The 21,899-nt window shown below is 47.9% G+C and overlaps 2 protein-coding genes across 4 annotated transcripts in view; one reads left to right on the top strand and one right to left on the bottom strand.

Moving 5' to 3' along the window:
- Positions 1 to 12,041, bottom strand: part of LOC131591400 (DENN domain-containing protein 2A-like) — a 56,084-nt gene extending 44,043 nt beyond the window's left edge. Inside the window, exons 1-2 of one of the 3 annotated variants that reach the window (XM_058862053.1) lie at positions 11,904 to 12,021; positions 11,397 to 11,802 (exon numbers count right to left, since the gene is read on the bottom strand). The gene's annotated coding sequence lies outside the window, so the exon portion shown is untranslated. Of the gene's footprint in view, positions 1 to 11,396; positions 11,803 to 11,903 lie in introns of all 3 variants that reach the window. The other 2 variants (XM_058862052.1, XM_058862055.1) reach the window with 2 other exon arrangements.
- Positions 12,042 to 12,918: 877 nt separating this feature from the next.
- LOC131592277 (uncharacterized aarF domain-containing protein kinase 2-like) lies at positions 12,919 to 21,614 on the top strand. The gene is made up of 8 exons (XM_058863683.1): positions 12,919 to 13,881; positions 14,553 to 14,699; positions 16,218 to 16,346; positions 17,011 to 17,106; positions 18,880 to 19,107; positions 19,986 to 20,114; positions 20,225 to 20,278; positions 20,831 to 21,614. Exons 1-8 carry the CDS (start codon positions 12,952 to 12,954, stop codon positions 20,972 to 20,974), a joined length of 1,857 nt encoding a protein of 618 aa, XP_058719666.1. The 5' UTR covers positions 12,919 to 12,951; the 3' UTR covers positions 20,975 to 21,614.
- Positions 21,615 to 21,899: the final 285 nt, after the last annotated feature.

Genomic DNA, 21,899 nt, shown 5'->3' on the forward strand with positions numbered 1-21,899 from the left:
CCAAAGCCCTGAGCAATCCGGTCTGAGCTCAAACCTGAACCTATCTGAGAAGGAGGCTGGAGTACAGGACTCCTGTAATCCCTCCAAACCTGGATTATCCTATCATAACAGACCATGAATTACTGTAAAAGTGAGTAATCACTCTCATTTTCTCTGTGGAAAATAACAACAAAAAATCCCTTTCAAAACATTATAACTAGACATTTTCCTCCCCAAGTGATACTTTTTTGCCTTCCTCCAACTGATCAGCAAGGAAGCAGTAAAAAATAGCTGCCAAAACAAGATACAAAATTATGCTATCTCTAACACATTTCCACTGTCTTTTGTCCCTAGTCATTCTGCAGTGCCTAACAAACCTCAACAGCTCCATGGAAGCTATTAGGGAAGCTGTGAATCCACCAATGAGGCTGCCTTGGCAAATACTGATGAGTGCTGTAAATTTTCACTCTTAGAAAAGGAAAATATTTTCTTCCCAATTTCATTCCACTTTCAGAGAGATCAGGGTACAAATTTTTGAAAAGCTTAAAGTTATTTCATAACTAAATTAAAAACTAACCAACCAACCAACTACTAAACAAAAGTGGGAAATATTGAAAGCATTTATTTGGAAGATTTGGTTTTTTTCCTTTGCTGAAGCATTCCTTTGGGTTTCTTGAAGCAGAAAACCTGGAAACTGGAGAGTTATCAAACAAGCACATGTTCACTGCTCTCTTCCAAGGGATGTGCTAAAGCCAGTACATACATAAAGGACTTCAATTTCCATTGTTTACTTTCTTTGACATACATCACACTGCAGGATAATGGAGCAAAAGCAGAGGACCCATGTACAATTGTCTCCATCAGTCCTTATCTCACAAGTGAAAGAGCATTATTTGTACATAAGCTTCCAACCCAGAGAATGTGCATCCAAGTTTTGTATTCCAGGGTAACCACCAGGGCATACTCCACCCAAATGTTTGGATGTTGTGCTGGACTGGGCCTTGATACTGTTTATTGTGCACAGGAAAAACTCATTACTACAAAGCAGCCAGCACTGACTGCGTTTCACAAGGGGCACGTTTTATAAGACCCAGAACAAAATACCAGAGCAGGAATCTTTTGGAGTCAAACCTTTTGCAGAAGCCCTGTCCCCTGAACTGTTCAATAAACCTCATCATCCCCTTCCATCTAAAATGCTCATAAAGATGCCATTTCCAGTCCAGTGCAAGGGGAAATCCCAGCTGCACCGAAGGTGATGGCAGTGATTTTGGTGTGGCTTCCATTTCGCCCTCCACATTCACCTAATTCTGGCTCAGCCCCAACACAGATGTACCTACAGAGACATAGCCCCCTCTGCTCAAGTCCATAAAACCTCTTTGGATGGGGTGGGACAACTCTTACAGGTTCTCATGTGATGTTAAAAAAATGGAAAGGTTTCCTGCAGGGCAAGAGATGAGGTCTCCCATGGCAGAGGGCCAGCACTAGAGTGACCCACCTGGTATAGCGCCCCGATGATTTGCAAGTTCCTCTGCGAAATTTCCACCCCCACTGTCCCAAAACATCAGTGTTGCACACTCAGCTTTGGAGATCTGGCTTAGGAAAGAGGCAGTCTGTAAATGTTTATTTTTTTTCTCCTCTGTAGAAGATGGCCATTGCAGCAAATGCACATTTTCCATAGATTAAATACTCTGTGAACAGTCCAGTTAGATCACAGAATGCTTTGGGTTGGAAGGAACCCTAAGGACCATCTGCAATGGACAAGGACAACTTTCACTAGATCAGGCTGCCTGAAGCCTATCCAGCCTGGTCTTGAGTATTTCCAGGTACAGGGCACCCACAACATCCAGGGACAGGGAACCCTGCTGCAGTGCCTCACCAGCCTCACAATAAGGAATTTCCTCCTGACATTTAATCTAAATCTCCCCTCTTTTAGATTATATTTTTTAAGATATTCCTCACCAGAACCACATTCTTTATACAAAGGTAGAAGCTGCCCAGTGCTGCCTCAGTTATCTGCAGTTGAATACGTGATATTTGATAACAATTGTATTTTCTTTACTGAAAACAGAATGTCTACAGACATAACTGGAAAATTAAACCTAAACTTGGTTTTTAGGGGAAATTCCCCAAATATTTTCCTCTATTTGAAGATGAACAAGAAGAGATTAAGTAATACTCCACTTGATTTACTTCTTGGTTGGTAAGAAAAATGTTTGGCATTCAAGTAGGCATTCTTCTTGCCATCTCTTTTGCATGCAATAACTCAAATGCTCAGACTGCACAGCATCCACTTAATAAAAATCTTCCCTAAGTGGGTTCATTGAATTAATTTTAAAATGATAAGTAAGACACAGGAGAAATTTCAGCCCTGAAAATAGGTTAGCAAGAAGTTACCTTTACTTATACGCCTTCCCAAGCACAAAGAATATTAGAGACGCACAGTGTTTGCAAATATAGTTATCATATAAAACTAAGAATGCTCCCAAGAGGCGATTTATGCTCTAAAAGTACTCTCTCCACCTGAAGCAGCATCTCACAAACTCTGAACCACAGTGTAAAAGTGCCTGTTTCTCTTACCTGATCAGAAATGCTCCTGAAAATAATTTATCTGGTCAAGATGCACTCACATACCTGAAATGCAGCTGCATGGTCTCAGCAATTCAATTTGCATGAATCACAAACAGGTTTGAGTGTTGCTGGATGAGTAAATTACTTGTGGTTTCTGACTAACTTAAATAATTTTTGCCAAGTTTGATCTAAATTCAGTATGCCCCCGTAAAACCCCAAACCCAACAGAGAGAAACTTCCAAGAAAACATTTAAGGTAATCTGAAGGAAGTTTACAAGAGTCAGGTTCCTTACTGAATGACATTACTTACCAAAATTTAGCTAAACTGAGGGGGTGTGTGTTAAACCCTTCCTTTACAAGGAGCTGAAACACTATTTAGGCTTTCTCTCCTTCCTATTTATTTAACTGAAGGAAAAAAGAAGGGAAGAAAATAGATGGGGCTACCCTGCCACCTTTCTCCAAGTAGTTAAATATATTTTTTTTATTCAATTGTGAAACTGAAAAACCAATATCATAAAATTCCTTCCAAAGCATAAAAAAACCTCCTAACTTCACTTTGAGGCCATTGCTCAGCTTAAGTTAACGGAGCAATGACAGGGATATCACCTTGTTCTTCTGGGTAACCTCATCCACACAGGTCTTTCTGTGCTTCATCACTGTATCACCAAGTCATGCTGAACCTGTCAAATTACTGCTTAAGAAAAGGTGCATTATACATTCTTCTGCTTAATTCTGCATTCAAGGATTTCAAAGCAAATCACACCAAAATCTACATTAAAAATACCCCATTGTTTACATATTAAAAAAAAAAAATTACATGTGCAATAGAGACAGTGAAACAGCTGAATCTGCTGAAGTCTGTCAGGAAAAAAAGAATGGGTTGGTGATTACCTGTTTGCAGGGAAAGAGAGAAAGAGGCAGAGAAAAAAAACCTCAATGTAATCCAAGGTCAGGCTTGATTTTTCAAAAAGCAGATCTTGATCACCAGCCTGAAGAAAAAATAAAACACCCCTCAAGGCTCTCTACAGCTTCCTGAGGAGGGGAAGTGCACAGGAAGATGCTCAGCCCTTCTCTCTGCTACCCAGTGATAGTACACGTGGGAATGGCTCAAATCTGCAGCAGGGGAGGTTCAGACTGGATATTTGGAGGCATTTCTTTACCCAGAGGGTGGCCAAACATTGGAACAGATTTCCAAGAGAGGTGGTCAGTGTCCCATGTCTGTCACTGTGTAAAAGGCATTTGGTCAATGACCTAAATAACATGCCTCACCTTCTGCCCTGAAGCGGTCAGGCAGCTGGGCAAGATGACCACTGTGGGTCCCTTCCAAATTCAGTCTTGTCTAGTTGATTTTGTTAAAAATAAAATAATGGTAATAATAGTAAAATTCTAATGTAAGGCTGTTTTGAATTTGAATGGTGAGAGGGACTGGGTTAGACTTCTGGGAACACTGGTTTGAAGGACAGAAAAAGATTGAATTGGTATTCCTGCAGTGGTTGCTGGTCAGCTGGAGTCCTTGACTGCTCTAAAACATCAAGTTCCTGTTTCTGATAATGTTTCCAGATTACTTTGGATGAGAAAAATGATTTTACCCCATGCAAATAAACATTAAGCAAGTGGAACTGAAGCAATGTATTTATTACATGTCAGAATAAGCTATTAACCAAGCAACCAAAAAACCACCTCAACAAATTCTGACAACATTTTATGAAATTTGTGCCTTTTAGATGTGATCCTAATTTTCCTTGAAATATACTCAAAATTGTCTTTGACTAATGGAGTAATTTATGAATTTAACAGGGGCAAAACCTTGGTTTCCCACTGAATTTGAGTAAGCTAAATCATTCTATAAGGAAAGTTTCCTGCTGTGCAAACAAGAGGACACTGATGGGGCAAGGTTTAGCACAAACTAAGAAGCAATAGCTGTCAGTATCCTTCACCACCACAAGTACAGGGTTGTTATGTGAGAGGTGACACCATGGCAAAACTTCAACCTGGAGTCACTCACAGTTATCTCAGGGGACAGAGACAGAAATCTGATGCAAAAGCAGTTACCATGTGTTGGTTTCCCAGTAGAAAACCTCTCAGGCCTCTCTCAAGAGTTTGACAAAGCTGAGAAACAAGAGCCAGATAGATCAGGGCTTCTGACATCATCTGGAAAAAGCTCAATATCTTACACATTTCCTTACAGTAACAAATTGTCTTGTAGAATTTGACTGGGGATTGCTGTACATGCAGCCTAGCATGTCAAGGCAGGGAAAACCAAATTCTGAGTTACTTAATCCCAAACTCTGAATTCAAGGAAAAAGCCCTCATGGATCAGTAGATAGTGGAGGATGCTCCAGGGTCTGGTTTTGGCTGAATGCTAATTTTTGAAGGGCTACATGTGCCGGTGCAGAGACTTCCGTCTCAGTTTTAGTAAGGGGCATTTATTTCTCTTTGCTACTAAGCCACTCTGAGCTCTGGATAACCTAAGACTCAACTCTTACCCAAAAGCCCTGTGAAGCCTTTGGGATCACAGCATCCTTTGCAGCTGAAACACATTGTATTTTTGCATGTAGAAAACACACATCTTCTGCAGGGGCTTAATGCTTTTAAAGAGAAATCTCCAATAGTCTGAAAAGTCTCTGGAAGCTCTTTCCTTTTTAATTTAGAAAGGTGGCATTTGGCTGACACCAGCAAGCAAACTCGTATTTATGAAGTGCCCTCTCAGTGTCCCGTGAAATTTGCCATTTCCCTCCATGACAGTCAGCACCATCTATCACGAGGACATAATCCCCTGGGACAGGAGAGCCGAGCCCCTTTGCTGCTCTCCTCTGCAAACAGATGTGTGCACGTTCCCCAGCTCTGAAAGTCACGGCCGCCTTTTGGCAGAGAGCTGCAGCAGCTGCACATCTGCAGAGGGGAAAAGCTTTCAGCAAAAACTAGAGCGGGATCTCATCCTCCCCCCTCGCCTGCAAAGCAAGCTCAGCATTTGTTCCTCTCCAGATGACACCCCGATGGGTTGATTTAATCATTCACACATGCATGCCTATCCACAATGCTGCCAAAATACCAGGCCTGTGACAGCATCTCACCTGAACTGCTCACAGCAACAGGGCTTATCAGCAAGCGCTTGGCAAGGGCCTTGCAGGGTAAGAAGAGAAAATCCACGTTCAAGAGTGCTGCTAATACAAAATGATTCTACAGAATACATGTGGGTGAGTGAGAGACCTCTTGTGATGAGGAGAACACTTAAGCACATGCTTAATTTTAAGTCTATGCTCAAAGCATATTGCTACCTCCAATTAGGCTGCGTGAAGTCCGGTTCCAAACTTCCCAGAGCAGGAATGATGTCCTGCACTGGGAGCCAAAGCACTTGGATGGGTGGATTTAAGCATGCACCGAGACCTACGTGTCTGCCTAAATGATTTGCCAGACTGGGGGCACAGTACAGAATGTTTAAATGTGGCAGGATCGCAGAAACACTTCACCACTTTTATTCCCAAAGGGAAATCTAATTAAAACACAGAGCATCCAGCTATTTAAAGTGGCTCTGATTACAAAGAACAGCAAGTCCTTGCCCCCTGAAACAGTCTCCCCAGTGGACTGCCAGAGTCCCCAGTAAGTTTCTGGAAACACAACTTAAGTGCCTGAACTTGGTCAGGAGCCATCTGCTCTCTGGGATCTGTAGGATCAGGAGTCTCTAGGTCTGGCAGGGTCTCATCCAGAACTCCTTCAACCACTTCCAAGTGAGGTGGCACCTTTCCCCACTCAAGCTTCCCTTAAACATCATCAGCTCTTGACATTTTAAGTGTCTGGGACAGATTTTCAAATGAGCTCAGAGTAAAGCTTTTGTGAGTGCTTCTCCCAAGACCAGCTTTTCTGCCAGGCACAGTCTCCTGCACAGATATCCTACCAAGGCAAAACCTTTCCAAGCAAGGTCAGCACTTCATATGCTGAACTGTTCAGCCAATCTGATTACTTACCATGATGCCTGATGAGGAGAAGGGCATCGGAAAATACAGCACCTCCTGGCAGAACCTATATTTACACCAGGCTCCATTCAGATCAATAGCTCTGTGCTGCATATATTCTAGAGGGAATGAGAGCAGTGGAACAAACCTCCACCAGCATTAGCAGTGCTATTTTATAGGGGAGGCAAGACTGGCCACAGTTAAAGGATGCCACACTTGAAAACAAAGCAGTGCTCCTACAATGGCTCACATGGCAGCACCTGCCTTATTAGTGGCACAGCACCAGTAGCAGCAAGTCCCAGAGTCCACTTCAGGCATCACCATCAGAGAGGGCTGAACCACACCTGGTGTACCTGTCTAGCTTCCCTCCTTTTGCCTTTTACTCTGATCTTCCATTGCACATCTCAAAGTGGTCCAGGCCCCTCACTCAGGCTTCTAGGTGAGGTCTTGTCAGCACTGCATGTGGAACCAACTGCATGAAGAACCCAGTGGATGGCCAGGGCCATCTGTTACAGGCTTTTCTCTATGTGAGCTGGTGTTTTTATTTTAACTCCCTCTGCTTCTGGGCCCCTCTTCATCTCTCGCTCCTCCCATCTCCCTCTCTCAACTCATGAGGACAGAGTTTCCATTCTGGCCCTGGGCCAGCACATGTATGGGCAAAAGCAGAGCTCAGGAAAAGCCATCTTCTGCTCCCTTTCATCACGTAAACACTGCCAGTTCCCAGCCCAGGAGCACAGGGCTGAGCCAGAGCTCTGCCTGCAGTGCAAGGGGGACTGAGGACCAGCAGCTCCTGCCCAGGCAGGACACAGCAGCTTGGCTGCAGTGCAAACATCTCCCCTCCTGGCCCTCCTGCTCCCAGTGAGCAGCCTGAGCCTTTACCCCAGCCAAGGAATTGCTTGTTAGAAGGCAGACACAGATGCATCTCACATTCAGCAAAGGTCATGTGTAACAGCACATGCAGGTAAAACAGTCAAGCCAAATTCTTGTTTGCACCAGACATTAAAAACAAGAGAACCAGAAGACCCCAAGCAAACCTAACTGGCAGTGCCCCAGCACTGGGATGACAATCCTGCCCTAAGAAGGCCTCAGACATATCAGCTCCTAACAAGTTTAGTCAGTAAAAACTGACCTTAAATCACCACTAAATCTTGCATTTGCTTTCCTAAATCCTTGAAAGTAACACTATGCCAGTTGCAGCTGGTTTCCCTAACCTGGGGAGGGGGAAAAGCACTGAAGCAAAGAATGAAGATTACACCAGCACTCACAGCATTCATTCCAGCACGACATTACTCTTTCAAGCCTCTGCCCTTCTAACTGTGCTTGACTTCCTTCAGCTTTACCATGGGACAGGTAAAGCTGAAGGTATCTATTTTCAAAAAAGATAGAAATTATGCCCTCAATACCTGTTATCAGCATAAAAGAAAGGAGTCACAGTGTTTCAAACTTCTTGCAAGGAAGATTTCCCATGAGCTCCCTTTTGGGGTTTTTGTTGCGCACACACAGGACCCCGCATTTGCCCAGAAAATGTTTAGGCAATGTATTTATCTCACAGCAGTGCAAACTCAGGGGAGTTGTATTCCTGTGTTTCAGCACAGGAGCACCCCAGCCATCATGCCAGGATTATCCCAAGAGCACAGCCTCTGTGAGCAAATGCAAGGATGACGGGCTGGAACCACATCATAGGATTCAGAGCAGCTCAGAGCTGTCTCAGCACAGCAGGGACTGGACCATCCTGATGGCAGAGCCCCAAAGGTGGGTGTCTTGCTGCCATGAGTTCCCACTGAGCTCCCAGCTCACTGAAAGATATGAACTGGTGAAAACTTACACAAGTGGCAGGTAAGTATCCACTGCTTTGATCAAGAAAGGCCTGGGGAATTATGACTTTCACCTCATCAGTGCCATGCCCGCAGACACAGAGCACTTTGACGCAACTGAACCATGTAAAGGCTGTGAGAGATCTTGAATAGAACCAGCCTATAGAACCTCAAATATTTATTTAAGACAGTGATGATGCCTTTTAGCGCTTTATATACAGAGACCTTGAATCGGTTCTCAGCCTGCTCAGTGCTAGCCTTCCACCAAAGGACACAGGCCTCAGTTGAAATCCCAGGATGTAGAGGTCAGAGACTCCAGGGACTCTAGATTGTCTCAGGCACCCACTTCAAGGTCAACCAAGGCCCCTGCAGAAGCTACATTTCAAAAGCACATGAAGCTGGGAGTTCAGTCATGTGGTCATCTTCACTAAAACCTGGGCTAAAGCCGTCCCCAAATGTCGTGTAGATCCTCACATTTCAGCCTCTGCTTCAGTTTCCAGGAGCTGATAAAGCATCTCCAAGGTGAAGACCAGAAAAAAAATCCCATTAGCAAGATCAACATGCTACTGCCTTTTCCACTGCACTTCAGAGCCACAGTCAAGAAAACACTCTTTTCCTGGTTTGTGCTGTAAAAAGGTGCTTACAGATAACTCAGATACAATGTTATTTGAGCTGTGTCTAAGCAAAGCCAGGATCACTCATTTACTGTCCAGACTTGAATGAAACAAGAAATTTCTTTCCAGCTCCATCCCATCCCTCCTTCCCTCTGGAGAGTCTTCTCAGCCTGTAAGGAACTGCTATGCAAGTGCATTAAAAGTCCTATTTCAGCATTTCTTTCATAGTAGAGGCCTCTTCCAGCCAGCTCTTGGGATCCTGCCAACAGACATATCAGCCACTAGTACTTAAATCCTTCCGCTAAAAAATGCTTCCTGAAAGAGCTTACGCCCCAGCTCTGAAGGCCTTAGATCATCACAATTAACCAGCTTCAACAAGAGTTTAAGAGAGGTTCTTCTCCACTCTCTTGGGCTTAATGGTGCACTACACTGCCTTTTCTCCCCTTGGTCTGGCCTCCACTTAGGAAGGAGCAGCTTCCACACAGTTCCAGCCAGGAAATAAATGTCAGGTGTTACAAAAGGAAGGGAGAACCAGCTGCTTTGAATGATGCATTCAGGGGATCCAAAAGGACACAGCACTTATCAGACACTTCTGAAATGCCCAGCACCTCTCCATCTTTAAAAGACTGTTGTGTGATGATTTAATCAATGCATTTCTTAAACCTGGGGAAGGACTGAGCTTGCTTCTGTGCTCCTAGAGCACGCAGCAAAATAGAGATTTTAAGTCCTTTCTGTATGAATTAGTTGTTATGGCTGATATTAAGAACAACTCATTGAAAAAGCTACTCCTGGATTAAGATCATCTCTGAAAAACACAGCTTACGTGGTCTTTATTTATTATCTCCTTGTCAAAATGAACATTTCTAACATGTAAATACACCAAGCATGGGAGAAAGATAAGCCTATTGTAAGTGTCTGACAAAGGATCTAAATGCTCTTCTTGTTTCTCAAGAACAGAGAGCACACACACAGAGGGTTGTCTTTGCAGACAAAATGTCCTAAAAGCTTTCCCAAGGCAGCGAGTTGGGGGAAGTACCGAAAGCAGAGCTTTGGGACACTCCACATGCACTTGTGTTCTACAAGGAGCACTGCACTTGGGATCTGAGCTGATGAACAGGGAGGATCTTCTGCGTGGACTGCTAGGACATGGATGTGCCAGGCTTCAGTGCACAACCTTCTCACCCACGCGGCAGAGAGTGGTCCCAGCAGAGCCATAAATCTTTACTCTGCTTTTTACATCCCCAGCCACTCCAGCGCCCTTCGTTTTCAGTGCTTTCTCTTCCGTTTTCTCAAAAAGGCGCCTTATTACCCTGGGAAATCCTGTGGCTTTCCTCTCATTTCCATACTTAGCGTTTTCAGTTGCTTCCAAGCCCGACCCAACATAGTAGTTACTCATTTTCAGAGGCTGAAACACTGCCTGGATTATTTTAAAAACCCAAACAACAACCAAACAAAACCCCTCAAACCTGACATGCACCAAACCCCACGAACACTACCCCAATGACAACAATTCAGAATACAAGGGTGGAGGAAATGCATTCTTTTCCTCTGCCAGGATGCAATAACAACTCCCTTTTTGGTGGTGCAGAAAATAGAGCCAGTACACATTACTGGACCTCACTACCGCACACCAAGAACCAGCGGTCAGTAAGGTGGCAACCAACACAGAAAACAGCTTTTTAATCCACCACCAACACCAGCAGCTCCCCTCACAGTAGCAAATAAAAGCCACATGGAAATCCCTCCGGTCATCCCAGCTTTATCCTCCCAGCTGAGTTCCAGGCTGGAGATGCTCTTCTCCAAAAGCAACAAACTTAAACAGCTACTTAAATGGCAAGAAAAAAGGTGGCTGGGAATAACTCAGGGTCAGGAACAACTTGCTGACCTGTCTTGGAAAAAAGAGGTGTTCTTGTAAAGAGCAGAATTAAGGGCCCATGTTTAGCACTTAGTCGCTGCTCTTGTGAGGAGGCTCCAGTGCAGACCCAAGCAAAAAAGAAAGCCTCAGTTCCCCATGACCATCATTTTTCCTGCACCAAGCATCAAGAGACATGCTCGCTGGACACTCAAAAAGCCAAAACCTCTGAAAGTGTCCCAAATACAACTGACATGGTTTTACCTCCCAGTTTGCATTTGACACCTTGGGATCACGGCAGCAGTCAGCTGTAACTTCTTCCTTGTTCCCTTCTCAAACAACATTCCCCTCCGACAACTCCATCCCTAACCCATTAGCGCTCATCATCCCTGGGTACGAGAGCGGCAAGGCAAGAAAGCGTTTTTCTCCCCAGGACAGGTGAACACTCCCACCGATCCCCACCGGGAGGGAGACGTGCCACCCTGATAAGCCACAGGCTGCACACAACTGCAGGAGCTCCTTCAGCCGAAGGCAAAGTAAGAGGAAAGCAGAGAGGGAGAGGGAGAGAGAGAAGTGCAGGGCTAATATCACCGGGGGATTCAGGGTTTTGCCGAACCGAGAACTCAGGCTGTTTGCTCCAGCAGGGCCCGGGCTTCCTCCAAAGAATGTGTTTAGCGTGTCCTTCTCTGTTTTGTGCTAGAGACCGAGGCAGGGTTGAGTTCACTCAGGGGCCCCGTGCTGGGTGGCGGGGCTGCCGCTGCTCCTCCGCCCCGCCGCTCCCGACTCTTTCAGCACTCTTTCTCGACTCTTTTCAGGGTCGACTTTTCAGCAGCTCCCCAGGTTGGCTCGCCCCTCTCCCCCCGGCCGAGCCCCGCTCCAGCAGCGGGCCCGGCCCTCCGGCGCCCGGCGGGAGCAGCAGCCTCCCCGTCCCGGCGGGAAAGCGGCGGCGCCCGGGAGCGCGGGGGGATTCGGCTGCCGGCCCCCGCTTTCCCTCTCTGCAGCCGGGGATGAAGAAAAGCCAGCTGGGGGGCGGAAGGGAAGAGGGAATTAAGAGGCTTTTTTTTTTTTGGAGCGGCATCTCTGCCCGCTCTCCCGCCTTAGCGTCCCCTCGGCGCCTCCCTACCTTCCTCGGCGGCGGCAGCGGAGCAGGGGGGCCGTGGCCCGGCATGACGGCGGCGGCGCCCGGCGCCGGGCTGGCGGCTGCGGACCCGCGGCTGGGGGCTCCCCGCCCGCCCCCGCCGCCACCGGCCCCGGCCCCGGCCCCGGCCGCCCTCCGGCGGGAGCACCGCCCCGTCCCGTCCCGCCCCGCCGCCGAGGCGGCCGCGCCCGCCCCTCGCTCCGGGCATGGAGTGTCCTGTGCTGCCCGCCCGGGGGAAGCGGGGTGCCCGAGGGAGGCGGCGGGGGCTGCCGGTGTCGAGCCCCGCAGGGCAAAGCGCAGCTGAGTGAAAATCTGGCTGCGGACTGAAAGATTTCCGGGGAAACATAGAAAGTCCTGACTTGCTGTCACTGTCCAGTAGCTGTCACTGGCACGGCTTCCCGAGGCTGATCGGGTCACAGGCTCATGGCGGGAGAGCACCTGGCCAGGAATGCCTCAAACCTGCAAAGGGGCTTCCATCCCCTGATCTAACACTGGGTATTAGGGAAAGGTTCTTCACCCGGGACGTGGTCAGGCACTGGTTCAGGCTCCCCAGGACAGTGGTCACAGCACCAAGCCTGACAGAGCTCGATAAGCGTTTGGACAACGCTCTCAGGCCCGTGGGGTGACCCTTGGGGTGTCCTGTGCGGGGCCGGGAGCTGGACGCCATGATCCCGACGGGTCCCTTCCAGCTCAGGATATTCAGTGTTTCTACGGTTCAAAACAGATGGAGGTGTGAAGGTCCCCGGCCCAAGCGCGGCCCCTTCCAGCCTGTCCCCGTCCACTACAGCCCGGTCCCGAGGGGACGCTCCCGGTGCTGAGGGGATAGCTCGGGCACGCGCCCCCCTCGCGGCGCTCGGGTGCCACCCGCGTGCCCGCGCGCAAGCTCCCGCCAGGCTCTCGCTGCTGGCCCTTTAAGGGGCGGGGCTTCTCCGCACTCCGGAGCGCCGATTGGCTGGGCGTGGCCCCCTCCCGCCCCCTGCCCCCGGCGGGGCGGGCGGCGGGTGCGCGCGCGGTGGTGGCGGGAGCGCGCGCGATGGTGGCAGGCGGCGCCGCGCGGCTGCTCCCGCTCCCGCTGCTCGCGCGCGCCGCCGCGGCCAGGATCCGGCCGACGCTGCCCGGGCGGGTGGGCGCGGGGCGCTCCGGGCCGCTCGCCGGGCGCTGGGGCGCCCTGGCCTTGGCCGTGCCCGCGGCCGTGCCCGCCGGGACCGGCTGGAAGGAGAGGCCGGGACAGCGCGGCCCGGCGTGGGCGGCGGTGCGCGGCGCGGAGCGGCCGCCCCGGGGGCTGCTGCGGCGCTTGGCGCTGGTGCTGCGGCTGGGTGTCCGCGCCTGCGGGCTCCTGCTGCGCTTCGGGCCGCTGCTGCTGCTCTACCCGCTGAGCCGGCTGTGGCCCGGCGTGGCAGCGCGGTGGCTGCGGCTGCTGCGCAGGGCGGCCGAGGCCGCCGGCCCCACGTGTGTCAAGCTGGGCCAGTGGGCCAGCACCCGCAGGGACCTCTTCTCCGAGGCCTTCTGTGATGAGTTTTCCAAGCTGCACGTCGAGGTGAGCCCGCACCCGTGGGGCCACACCGACGAGCTCTTGAGGAAGGCCTTCGGTGAGGAGTGGATGGGCGTCCTCACGTTCCCGAGCCGGGAGCCGGTCGGCTCGGGCTGCGTTGCCCAGGTGTATAAAGCCTATGCCGACCTCGCTGCCATTGCCGGCTCCAGGGCCAAGGAGCTGGAGCCACGCTCGGAGTTCAGGTCCGCCTTTGAAGCGTGGGAAGTGTCAGGCTTTAGAGGCCTCCTCGGGTGGCTGAGAAGGAGGAAGAGCAAGGAGATACGGGATGAGAGGAGCAGGGAGGAACTGAGTTCTGCAGACTGCTCCCAGGGAAGTCCCGTGAGTAGGATGTCCCTTATGGAGCAGGGGGCCAAGCCGCTGCTGAGCGCAAATCCGTCATCAGCCAGACACCTCGTGCCTGTAGCCATTAAAGTAAGTCATGTGCCTGAATGGTAGATGTGTGGAAGTGGAGCGTGCTGGATAAGGTTCGTCACATTCTAACTCCCGTGGAGAGGAGCAGCTGGCTAGGCCCAGGTAGAGCAAGAAGGGATGCTGTCTCTCTGGGTGTTCTTTTGTTCCAGCCAGCCACAATCTACACTTGCGGTGGCCCCAGCTCTTCCCAGACAGGAGAGCTCAAGATTCGATGGGGCACGTGGGTACTAAGAATGCCTCCAAGGGCCCAATTTACACTAAAAGAATCAGTATTAAGGTTGATTGCACCTTCCAGACAGCAAACCTCCTTCTCTGCTCACACGAAGAAATCTGAAACACATAGGTGTGTTCCAGCAAAGTTTATTTAAAGAAACCTTATATTTGATTAGCTTCAAATACTAATCAGGGACAGGGTGAGACTGAAAGTGGTGAAGAATGTCTTTGGGCGAGACTGTAGTCTCCAGCACAGATACACTGAATTTGACAATGATATAATATTTCTCTATAACCTAATCAATGGCAAAATGTGAGTTCTACTGAGGACTAGTCAAGGAAAGTGGTGGCCTCCCATTCTAATAAAGCTGGGTTCTGTATATTTGAAATGTATCACTTGAGCTGATGGAAGTTGAGAGTCTGGGGGATTGATGTTGCCACTGCTCATTCCTGTGCAGGTATTGCACCCTGGGCTGGTCCACCAAGTCCAGATGGATCTGTTTCTCATGAAGATGGGCAGCCGCATCATTGGACTTCTCCCTGGGTTCAAGTGGCTCAGTCTGACAGAGATTGTGGAGGAGTTTGAGAAGCTTATGATGCAGCAGGTATGCACCAGGCCATAGTCCCCAGCTACTGAAACAAAACTGCTCTTTGTCTTGCTGCTGGCTGGCTCTAGCTCTGTTCACACCACTGCATTTTACATGGTCAGATGAAGGCTGGCTTGTTCTTTACTTCTGTTCTTTAGTCTAATCAAATCACATAACATTACTGTAGGAAAGCTTATATGCTCACAAAGTAGCAAAGCAATGAAAAAACATCTTTATTAGATCTAAAATTATTTTTTAAACTTTGAAAATGATGTTTAGACTTTGAATGTGTTTTCTGGTGGACAGCCTGAATGGCTAGCTAGTCATAGTCACAGTCCTTTTTGCAGCATTGTGAAAAGTGAACGCTGGTGAGACTCCTTAGAAAAGAATTTCTCCAAGCAAGTGCTCAGGCATGTGGGTTTTTTTCTATAGTTTTACATATATGTTTGCAGTCTGTGCTCACTAATCATGTTTTTTAGCACTGAGATAGATAGATACAGGCATAAATAATGTTTTCACAGAAGTTAATAACACATTCTACTTTGTATTATCATCAGACTCACAGTGTCAGTAAAATTTTGCAAACAGATCTGAAAGCATCCTGATTTACTGATGTCTTCTAAAGACACAGTCCTGAAATATTGGTACTATCAAACTGACAAAGATCTCACTGCAGGCTTAATTAGGCTTATGTTTCTATAAAATGAGCCATTATCTGCTAATTTCATTTTTGTATCTAGATTGCAGTGTCTGGAGTCTGTAACAAGCTTTTGAAAACCTTAATTATTTTCTGCAATTGCAAAACCTCTACACAGGAAATCCATGCTGGGAACTGTTGACCGTGGTCAGATGTGACTTGAGGCCATTTGTACCAGTTTAGCAGAGCTTGGGTGGATGTGCAGAAGATTGAGGGTTAGGAGAACATCTGATAACCTCATTGTAGCTTTTTCCCTTTGAATGAACAGGAAGTATTCCCCAATGCCAGACAAGGGAGGTGGGGCAAGGTTATCCTGCCTCCTTGAGCAGTAGCAGACAGTAGGAGAGATGCCCTTGTCAAGACACTGGCTCACTGAGGAACCAGAGCCTGGACTTGGCATAATGGATTATTTTGTATGTGTTACATTAGATTTCTTTCTGATGTGGCTGCCTATCCATCAAGTGAGGCTGGGGCTGCAGTTCTTCTATCTTGTCTGCCTGCCTTGCGTTTGGACAGCAGGCTTTGGTTCAGGATAGATTCAGTTTAGGATCTTGTTGTATTTTTGAATTTAGCAAGGTCCTGGTTTATTTTGAGACACCGTGCCTCTAGTAAGGCACCCGTATTTCAAAGGTGTTTGGCTGTGGACCATCCATTACCCAGTCTGCTCCTCTTCCATCAGGGCAGCTATGAGCGTGCAAAAAGCACCACTCTTATTTTGTTTCTGTTCTGGCTTTCTGAATGGTTGTGTTGGTATTGAGTATTGCAACTCACACAGGATCCTGAAGATCTAATCCTAGTTGAATCTAATTTCCAGCCTGCTTTTCTCTTTCTCCCTTGAGATTGACTTACGCTACGAAGCCAGAAATCTGGAGCGCTTCCGACAAAATTTCCTAGATGTCGATTTTGTGAAGTTTCCAACCCCGCTTTGGCCCTTGGTAACGGCAGATGTTCTAGTGGAAACATTTGAGGTAAGAATTGCAGGGTCTGGGTGCGATGGTAGCGTGAGAAGGCCCCAAGGAGAACATGTCAAGGAGATGTTTCTTTTTGAGAGGGAAGGATCAGAGGCAGAAGGATGCATTTTTCTTATTTGCTTAAGGAGATTGATGTCCTTCCTTAGAGTCTCTTCCACTCTTTTTGTTTGCAGTCAGTGCATCCCTGAAGACAGATAGCAGACAACTGCATATAGAAGTGAACACTTGGACTGAAACCAAGCAGACCAGCAGTGTGTCCAGCCACCATGTGCTTGCCTGTGCTTTGCAAACCACCACACTTAACCTCTCCTCTGTGGTGGGTCAAAGAAAGGAGCTCAGCAATCTGACACTTTCTGATCCTTGATTCACTTCCCTTGTGGATGTTCGAGTCACAGACCAAAGCTACTCTCAGGCTTAGTTTTCCTGCATGTGACCATGGCAAGGGTGTTTCTGTCCCTGGAATACCATCTGTCTTTCCAAGGAACAAACCCTTGGTTCTCTCACGTTCTCCATCACACTAGGTACAGCCTCTTTCCTTGCCCAAAGGCAAGTCCTTTCTAGGCTATTATCATCACCTTCCCCCAACTTGTGGCACCCAGGTAAAGGTGTGTTTGAAGGTGGGATGCAGCAGGTGTTTGACTCAGCTCTGTCTCTGTTTCAGGAGAGTGAGCCCATTTCACGCTACCTGCACGTGGAGATTGACACGGAGCTGCGGCAGAGACTGGCCAAGATGGGCATGGACATGCTACTGAAGATGGTAGGCACTTGGCTGGGGCTGCAAGTGAAGGTTTTTTTCCTGCAGAAGCTATTGTTTGGATAACAAGACAGTATGCTTCCTACCTGTACCCTGTGTGGGTAAAGCCTGGGCTGGACACCCCCGTTTAGGCTCTGACACAGGGCTGTGCCACTGCAGAGGGGCCATCTGCCTGCACACAGCAGGACTGGCCTGTGCACCTCGGTCAGCCTTTGCTTAGGACACCCACTCATCCATTCAATGAATATTCACATATTGCCCAAATACCTTAAAGTGCAACATTATTAGCAAATGTCACGTGCTCTGCAGGGATTGTGGATGTGATTAAGGGAAAACTGGTTTCTTCATTTATCAACTCCTCTAAAACTGCCTTTTTGTTAGGGAGAACTAAATCTGGAGTAAAGACAAACAAACCTGGCCAGATTCAGCTTCTGGCTATCTACTTGTTCTGTAGCTGAAATAATCCCAAATAATCTGGAAAGGAGTGTTGAGGAGGTGGTACAAGTGTCTTGAGGAGCCACAAGAACCAGCAGAGAAGAGTTGCAAAAGCTCCTGACAGTACTGAGTGTGTGGGCAGTGTGTGTCAGATGAAATGCTCCTGCTAACTGCAGCATTGTGCTAGGGCAATAGTGAAACTCCAGTTCTGGTTCCAGGTAGTATGACAGGCTCTGAAATAGCTTTTACCTCTCAGAAAAGCAGTGCTGGAACCAGAATAGTTTTATGCTAAGATTGGTTTCAAAATGTAGGAGTAGAAAAAAATTAAAGAGTGAAGAAACAACATTATGTCTTTAAGTAAAACAGATACCTCTTTTTTGAGTACTCTGCAGCTCTAGTCCCTTGCTGTCCAGGACTCTCCATTTCAAGGGCTGTAGTAGAACTAGAAGAGGTGCAGAAGAAGGCAGATAGGATGATTACTCAAGTGGAATGGCTTCCATACCAGAATGGTGAAATAATTTGGACTCTTAACTGTGGAAAGCAGAAAGATGAGTAGCTTATGACAGAGATTATGTAGTCATGAGTGCACAAGAATGAATATGGGTCTATTGTGTAGGGTTTCTCAATAAGGAGGACATAAAATTAGCAGAAGTCATTCTTTCCAGGCAACACCATATTTTTTCACACAGCTCTAATTATTTACATGTCAGTTGTACAAATGCATAGGAGAAATCCATGAACTGCAAAGATAATCTCATTGGGGCAGGAAGGCCTGCCCAGGTCACCAGGAGGGTCGTGGTGGGGTGGGAATTACTGTTTTGTTCTTGTCCTTTTGCCAGTCCTTTCTGGTGCAAACTGCTAGCAGAGTCAGAGAAGAGCTACACAGATTTATTTCCTCTTCTCTTGTTTTCCTTACTTTTCAATACACTTGCAATGTGGGTTGGTGTCCTGCACTAGACAAACTTAACCATTCACTATAACCTTTGCCACTGAATGGCAAACGGCCTATTCTTACTGCTTTGCTCTTTGCTAAGGCCCACCAGTGTGCCTCAATTTAGGGCTGATTGCCAAGGGGCACTGCCATTCCCTGCTGGGGCTCCTGGCTGTCCTACCTGACCTCTAGGAAACACTGGATTCCTTCACACAGCTCTGAGTACCAGTGAGTACCAGAGCTGGTCTCCAGCAGAAGCCACCTGCTGTGGTGCTGCCAAGGGTGGTGGTGCCCCATCATGGGTAATGGAAGAGAACAGGCCACAGACAGCCCTGAGCCGTTTGCCTGGGGGCTTTGGTGTGACCAGGTTTGCTTGGAACGAGCTGCTCTCACACTCACCTGTCCTCCAGATCTTTGTTGACAACTTTGTCCACGCCGACCTGCACCCCGGGAACATCCTGGTTCAAGGCGCGGCCCGGCCGGAGCAGGCGGGTCTGTGTGAGTCCCTGGCGCTGGAAGCGCGGCCGCCCCTGCGGCAGCTGTGCCTGGTGCTGCTGGATGCAGGGATCGTGGCGGAGCTGCAGAGCGCCGACATGCAGAACTTCCGCGCCGTGTTCACTGCTGTGGTCCAGGGACAGGTGAGGCCCCTCCCTGGCATGGGGCTGGCAAGCTGAGGCTGGGGAAGGGAGATGGCTGTGGATGGCCAAAGGGAGAGTTTCCCATTTCCCCTTAAAATGGTAAGAGGGACAAGAAGCCTTGCTAGCATCTTATCCCCAAACACAGGGAGAAGCTGCTCAGCTGCAGCAAGGAGGCTGCCAGAGTGCAGCAATTTCAGGGCCCCAGGAACTAGAAGGGGCTAAATGTGAAGCACTGGCTGCCCCTTCCTGGTTAGGAGTGCTACTGCTGTTAATGCTATTTCTAACTTAACTAACTTAAATTAAATTCTGACTGCCAAGTTAGAATCTGCAAGGTTTTGCTAGAGAAGAAGAGAGAATGGGTTTACATCTGCCACACATGTTCCCCTCCCCAGCCTTGCTGCTGGAAGGCCTATATGCCTTCCTCCTTGTTGCTGTTGTCAGCATCTGTAGAGGAGAGGAAGGAAAACAGGTGTGTGTGTGTATGGAGGGGTCTGACCTCTGCTAGGTTCCTCCATATCAGGGCAACTACATTATCCTCCTCCCTCCTTGAAACTCACTGTTAGATGGACTAGAGAACCCAGTGCTGGTGTCTCCTGTTCATTCTGAGAACAAGCATTGTGCTTATGCTACTTAAGCCTAGTTGCCTGTTGCTGTCTCTCAGAGCTGCAGGGTGAAGGGCTCACTGACACACCTCAAAGAGGGACACATTTTGTCTTGGTCTGCCAAAGCATGCCAAAGAATCCATGCTAAACCCTGTATCCAGGCCCATTCTGTGCTGCCAGGGGCACTTCTCAGCAACCAAAAGCAGTAACTGCAAGCATCTGATTGCAAGTCCCCGGTGATCAGGTTCTGATTGTGCTGTTCAACTTGTTTCTCAGGGGGAGAGGGTGGCAGAGCTGATCCTCCACCACGCCCGTGCCAATCAGTGCCAGGACATCGAGCGCTTCAAGGCTGAGATGGCAGAACTTGTGACCAAGGTCCGGGGCAACACCATTGCCTTGGGAAAGGCAAGTGCACCATGTCACTGTCTCACTTCCCTGCAATTCAGTGCAACTTGGCACTGAAAACCGCAACAAAAGTTTTTGATCAGCTGTTAAATTCTCCTTGTGTATTCCAGCTTCAGGTGGGAAATCTCCTCTCAAGTGTCTTCAAACTATTGATGACCCATAAGGTGAGGTCCTGTCCCTGTCTGTCTTTAATAGCTGGAAGTTCATCTGGAGAGGGAGAACTGCTGGGAACATGAGGGGCTAACAAGGATGGGGACTGACTTCTGAAACAAACTGCTAGGAGAGGAACCGCAGGAATGCATCCAAGTGTTGCAGGCGTGCTGTTTCTCAGGTCTTATACACACTCTGCCATTTAATGGTTGATATTGTTTACTAAAAGAGTATTTTTGTAACACAAAGTTTTTCCTGCCTTTTTTATAGTCCCTTAGACTATAGATACCTCCTTATAACTGATTATTTGGGGGACAGTTTCCACAGTTGCAAACAACTTTGGAAATCAAAAGACCTATGGTGGTTTGAACCTAGGGGTGGTTTGAACCAGGGCTGTCAGCCACAGGGCTGCACAGTCCAACTGGTGGAAGCTGCCTTATAGTTTCAGGTGTGCAAATGCTCTCCCCAGCTTCTTCCCTTCCCACTCACCTTAGGCAGAGCTGGTACTTTGGTTTAAGGTGTACAGAATAATGTCCACTGAACCATTCAGTCTGTTGTGGTTCTAGGTGAAGCTCGAGAGCAATTTTGCTTCCATCATCTTTGCCATCATGGTCCTGGAAGGGTTGGGACGTTCACTGGACCCTGAACTGGACATCCTGGAGGCAGCTAAGCCACTGCTCATCAAAACTGCAGCTTCTGCCCTCAAATAGACTCCAGTGGCTGCTGCCCTCCCCCTGTGGGGGTTACCTGTGCTGCCTGTGAGCTGACACAGAGAGAAGCTGAAGGTGAGAAGTCACGTGTGCCCCAGGGATGTGGTGCGTAGTGGCTGCTCTCCACTAACGCTGCCTTCAGTCATTTCAGCCAAGGCATGGGAAGATCAGAAGGTCTGTCCCAGAAAGCAGGAAAAATTTGCACAATTGGACATTTCCCCCTCATTGCACAGTTCTAAGAGCTGATGTGCTCTGGTAGTTTTTAAAAACCTCTTAAAAAATATGTTTATTGATCAAGTCTGTTTTAAAATACATCAGGTTAAATATTTAATTTACTGATTTACCTGTCACTGTGGTATGAGAAATGATGTTCTAGCATCACCTAAGCAACACATTCAGGCTGAAAAAAGCCAGTAAAACTGTTTGTCTTTTGTACTTTTAACTTCTACTTTTATTGTAGAAGTATCCTAACATCCTGCATGTAGCAGTCTGTCCTTTTGGATGACAAAAGCAGACTATTTCAATTTTTTTTCAGACTCCTGTACTCTAGTACATTATAGTAGGAGTTTGGATTATAAACAGCATAATAAAATATTTACCTAGGCAGAAAACCTAATTCCATAATAAAAAGCAACTTCTGTGAATATTTGTCCTGGTCTTAATTTTTCTGTTTCTGAAACTTCAAGAGGTTTTTTTTCTGCTCTGTATGATTTTCTCTACTACCCTCCCTGGTGCTCCCCTGGTTTCACTCTACTCAAAACCTTAACTGATATGCAGATACTTAAGGTTTTTTTCCCAGCAGGTTTCAAACCAGAGTCCAAGCATTTTCCTGATGGATCAAAACCACATTGTGAATGCTTAAAATTAAATAAAGCCAGGAGAAGAGCTGGATTACACGTGGCATTTACAGTCAGTTACTTTAATA

Source organism: Poecile atricapillus, chromosome W, assembly GCF_030490865.1.
Source record: "Poecile atricapillus isolate bPoeAtr1 chromosome W, bPoeAtr1.hap1, whole genome shotgun sequence".
Classification (NCBI taxonomy): Eukaryota; Metazoa; Chordata; class Aves; order Passeriformes; family Paridae; genus Poecile; species Poecile atricapillus.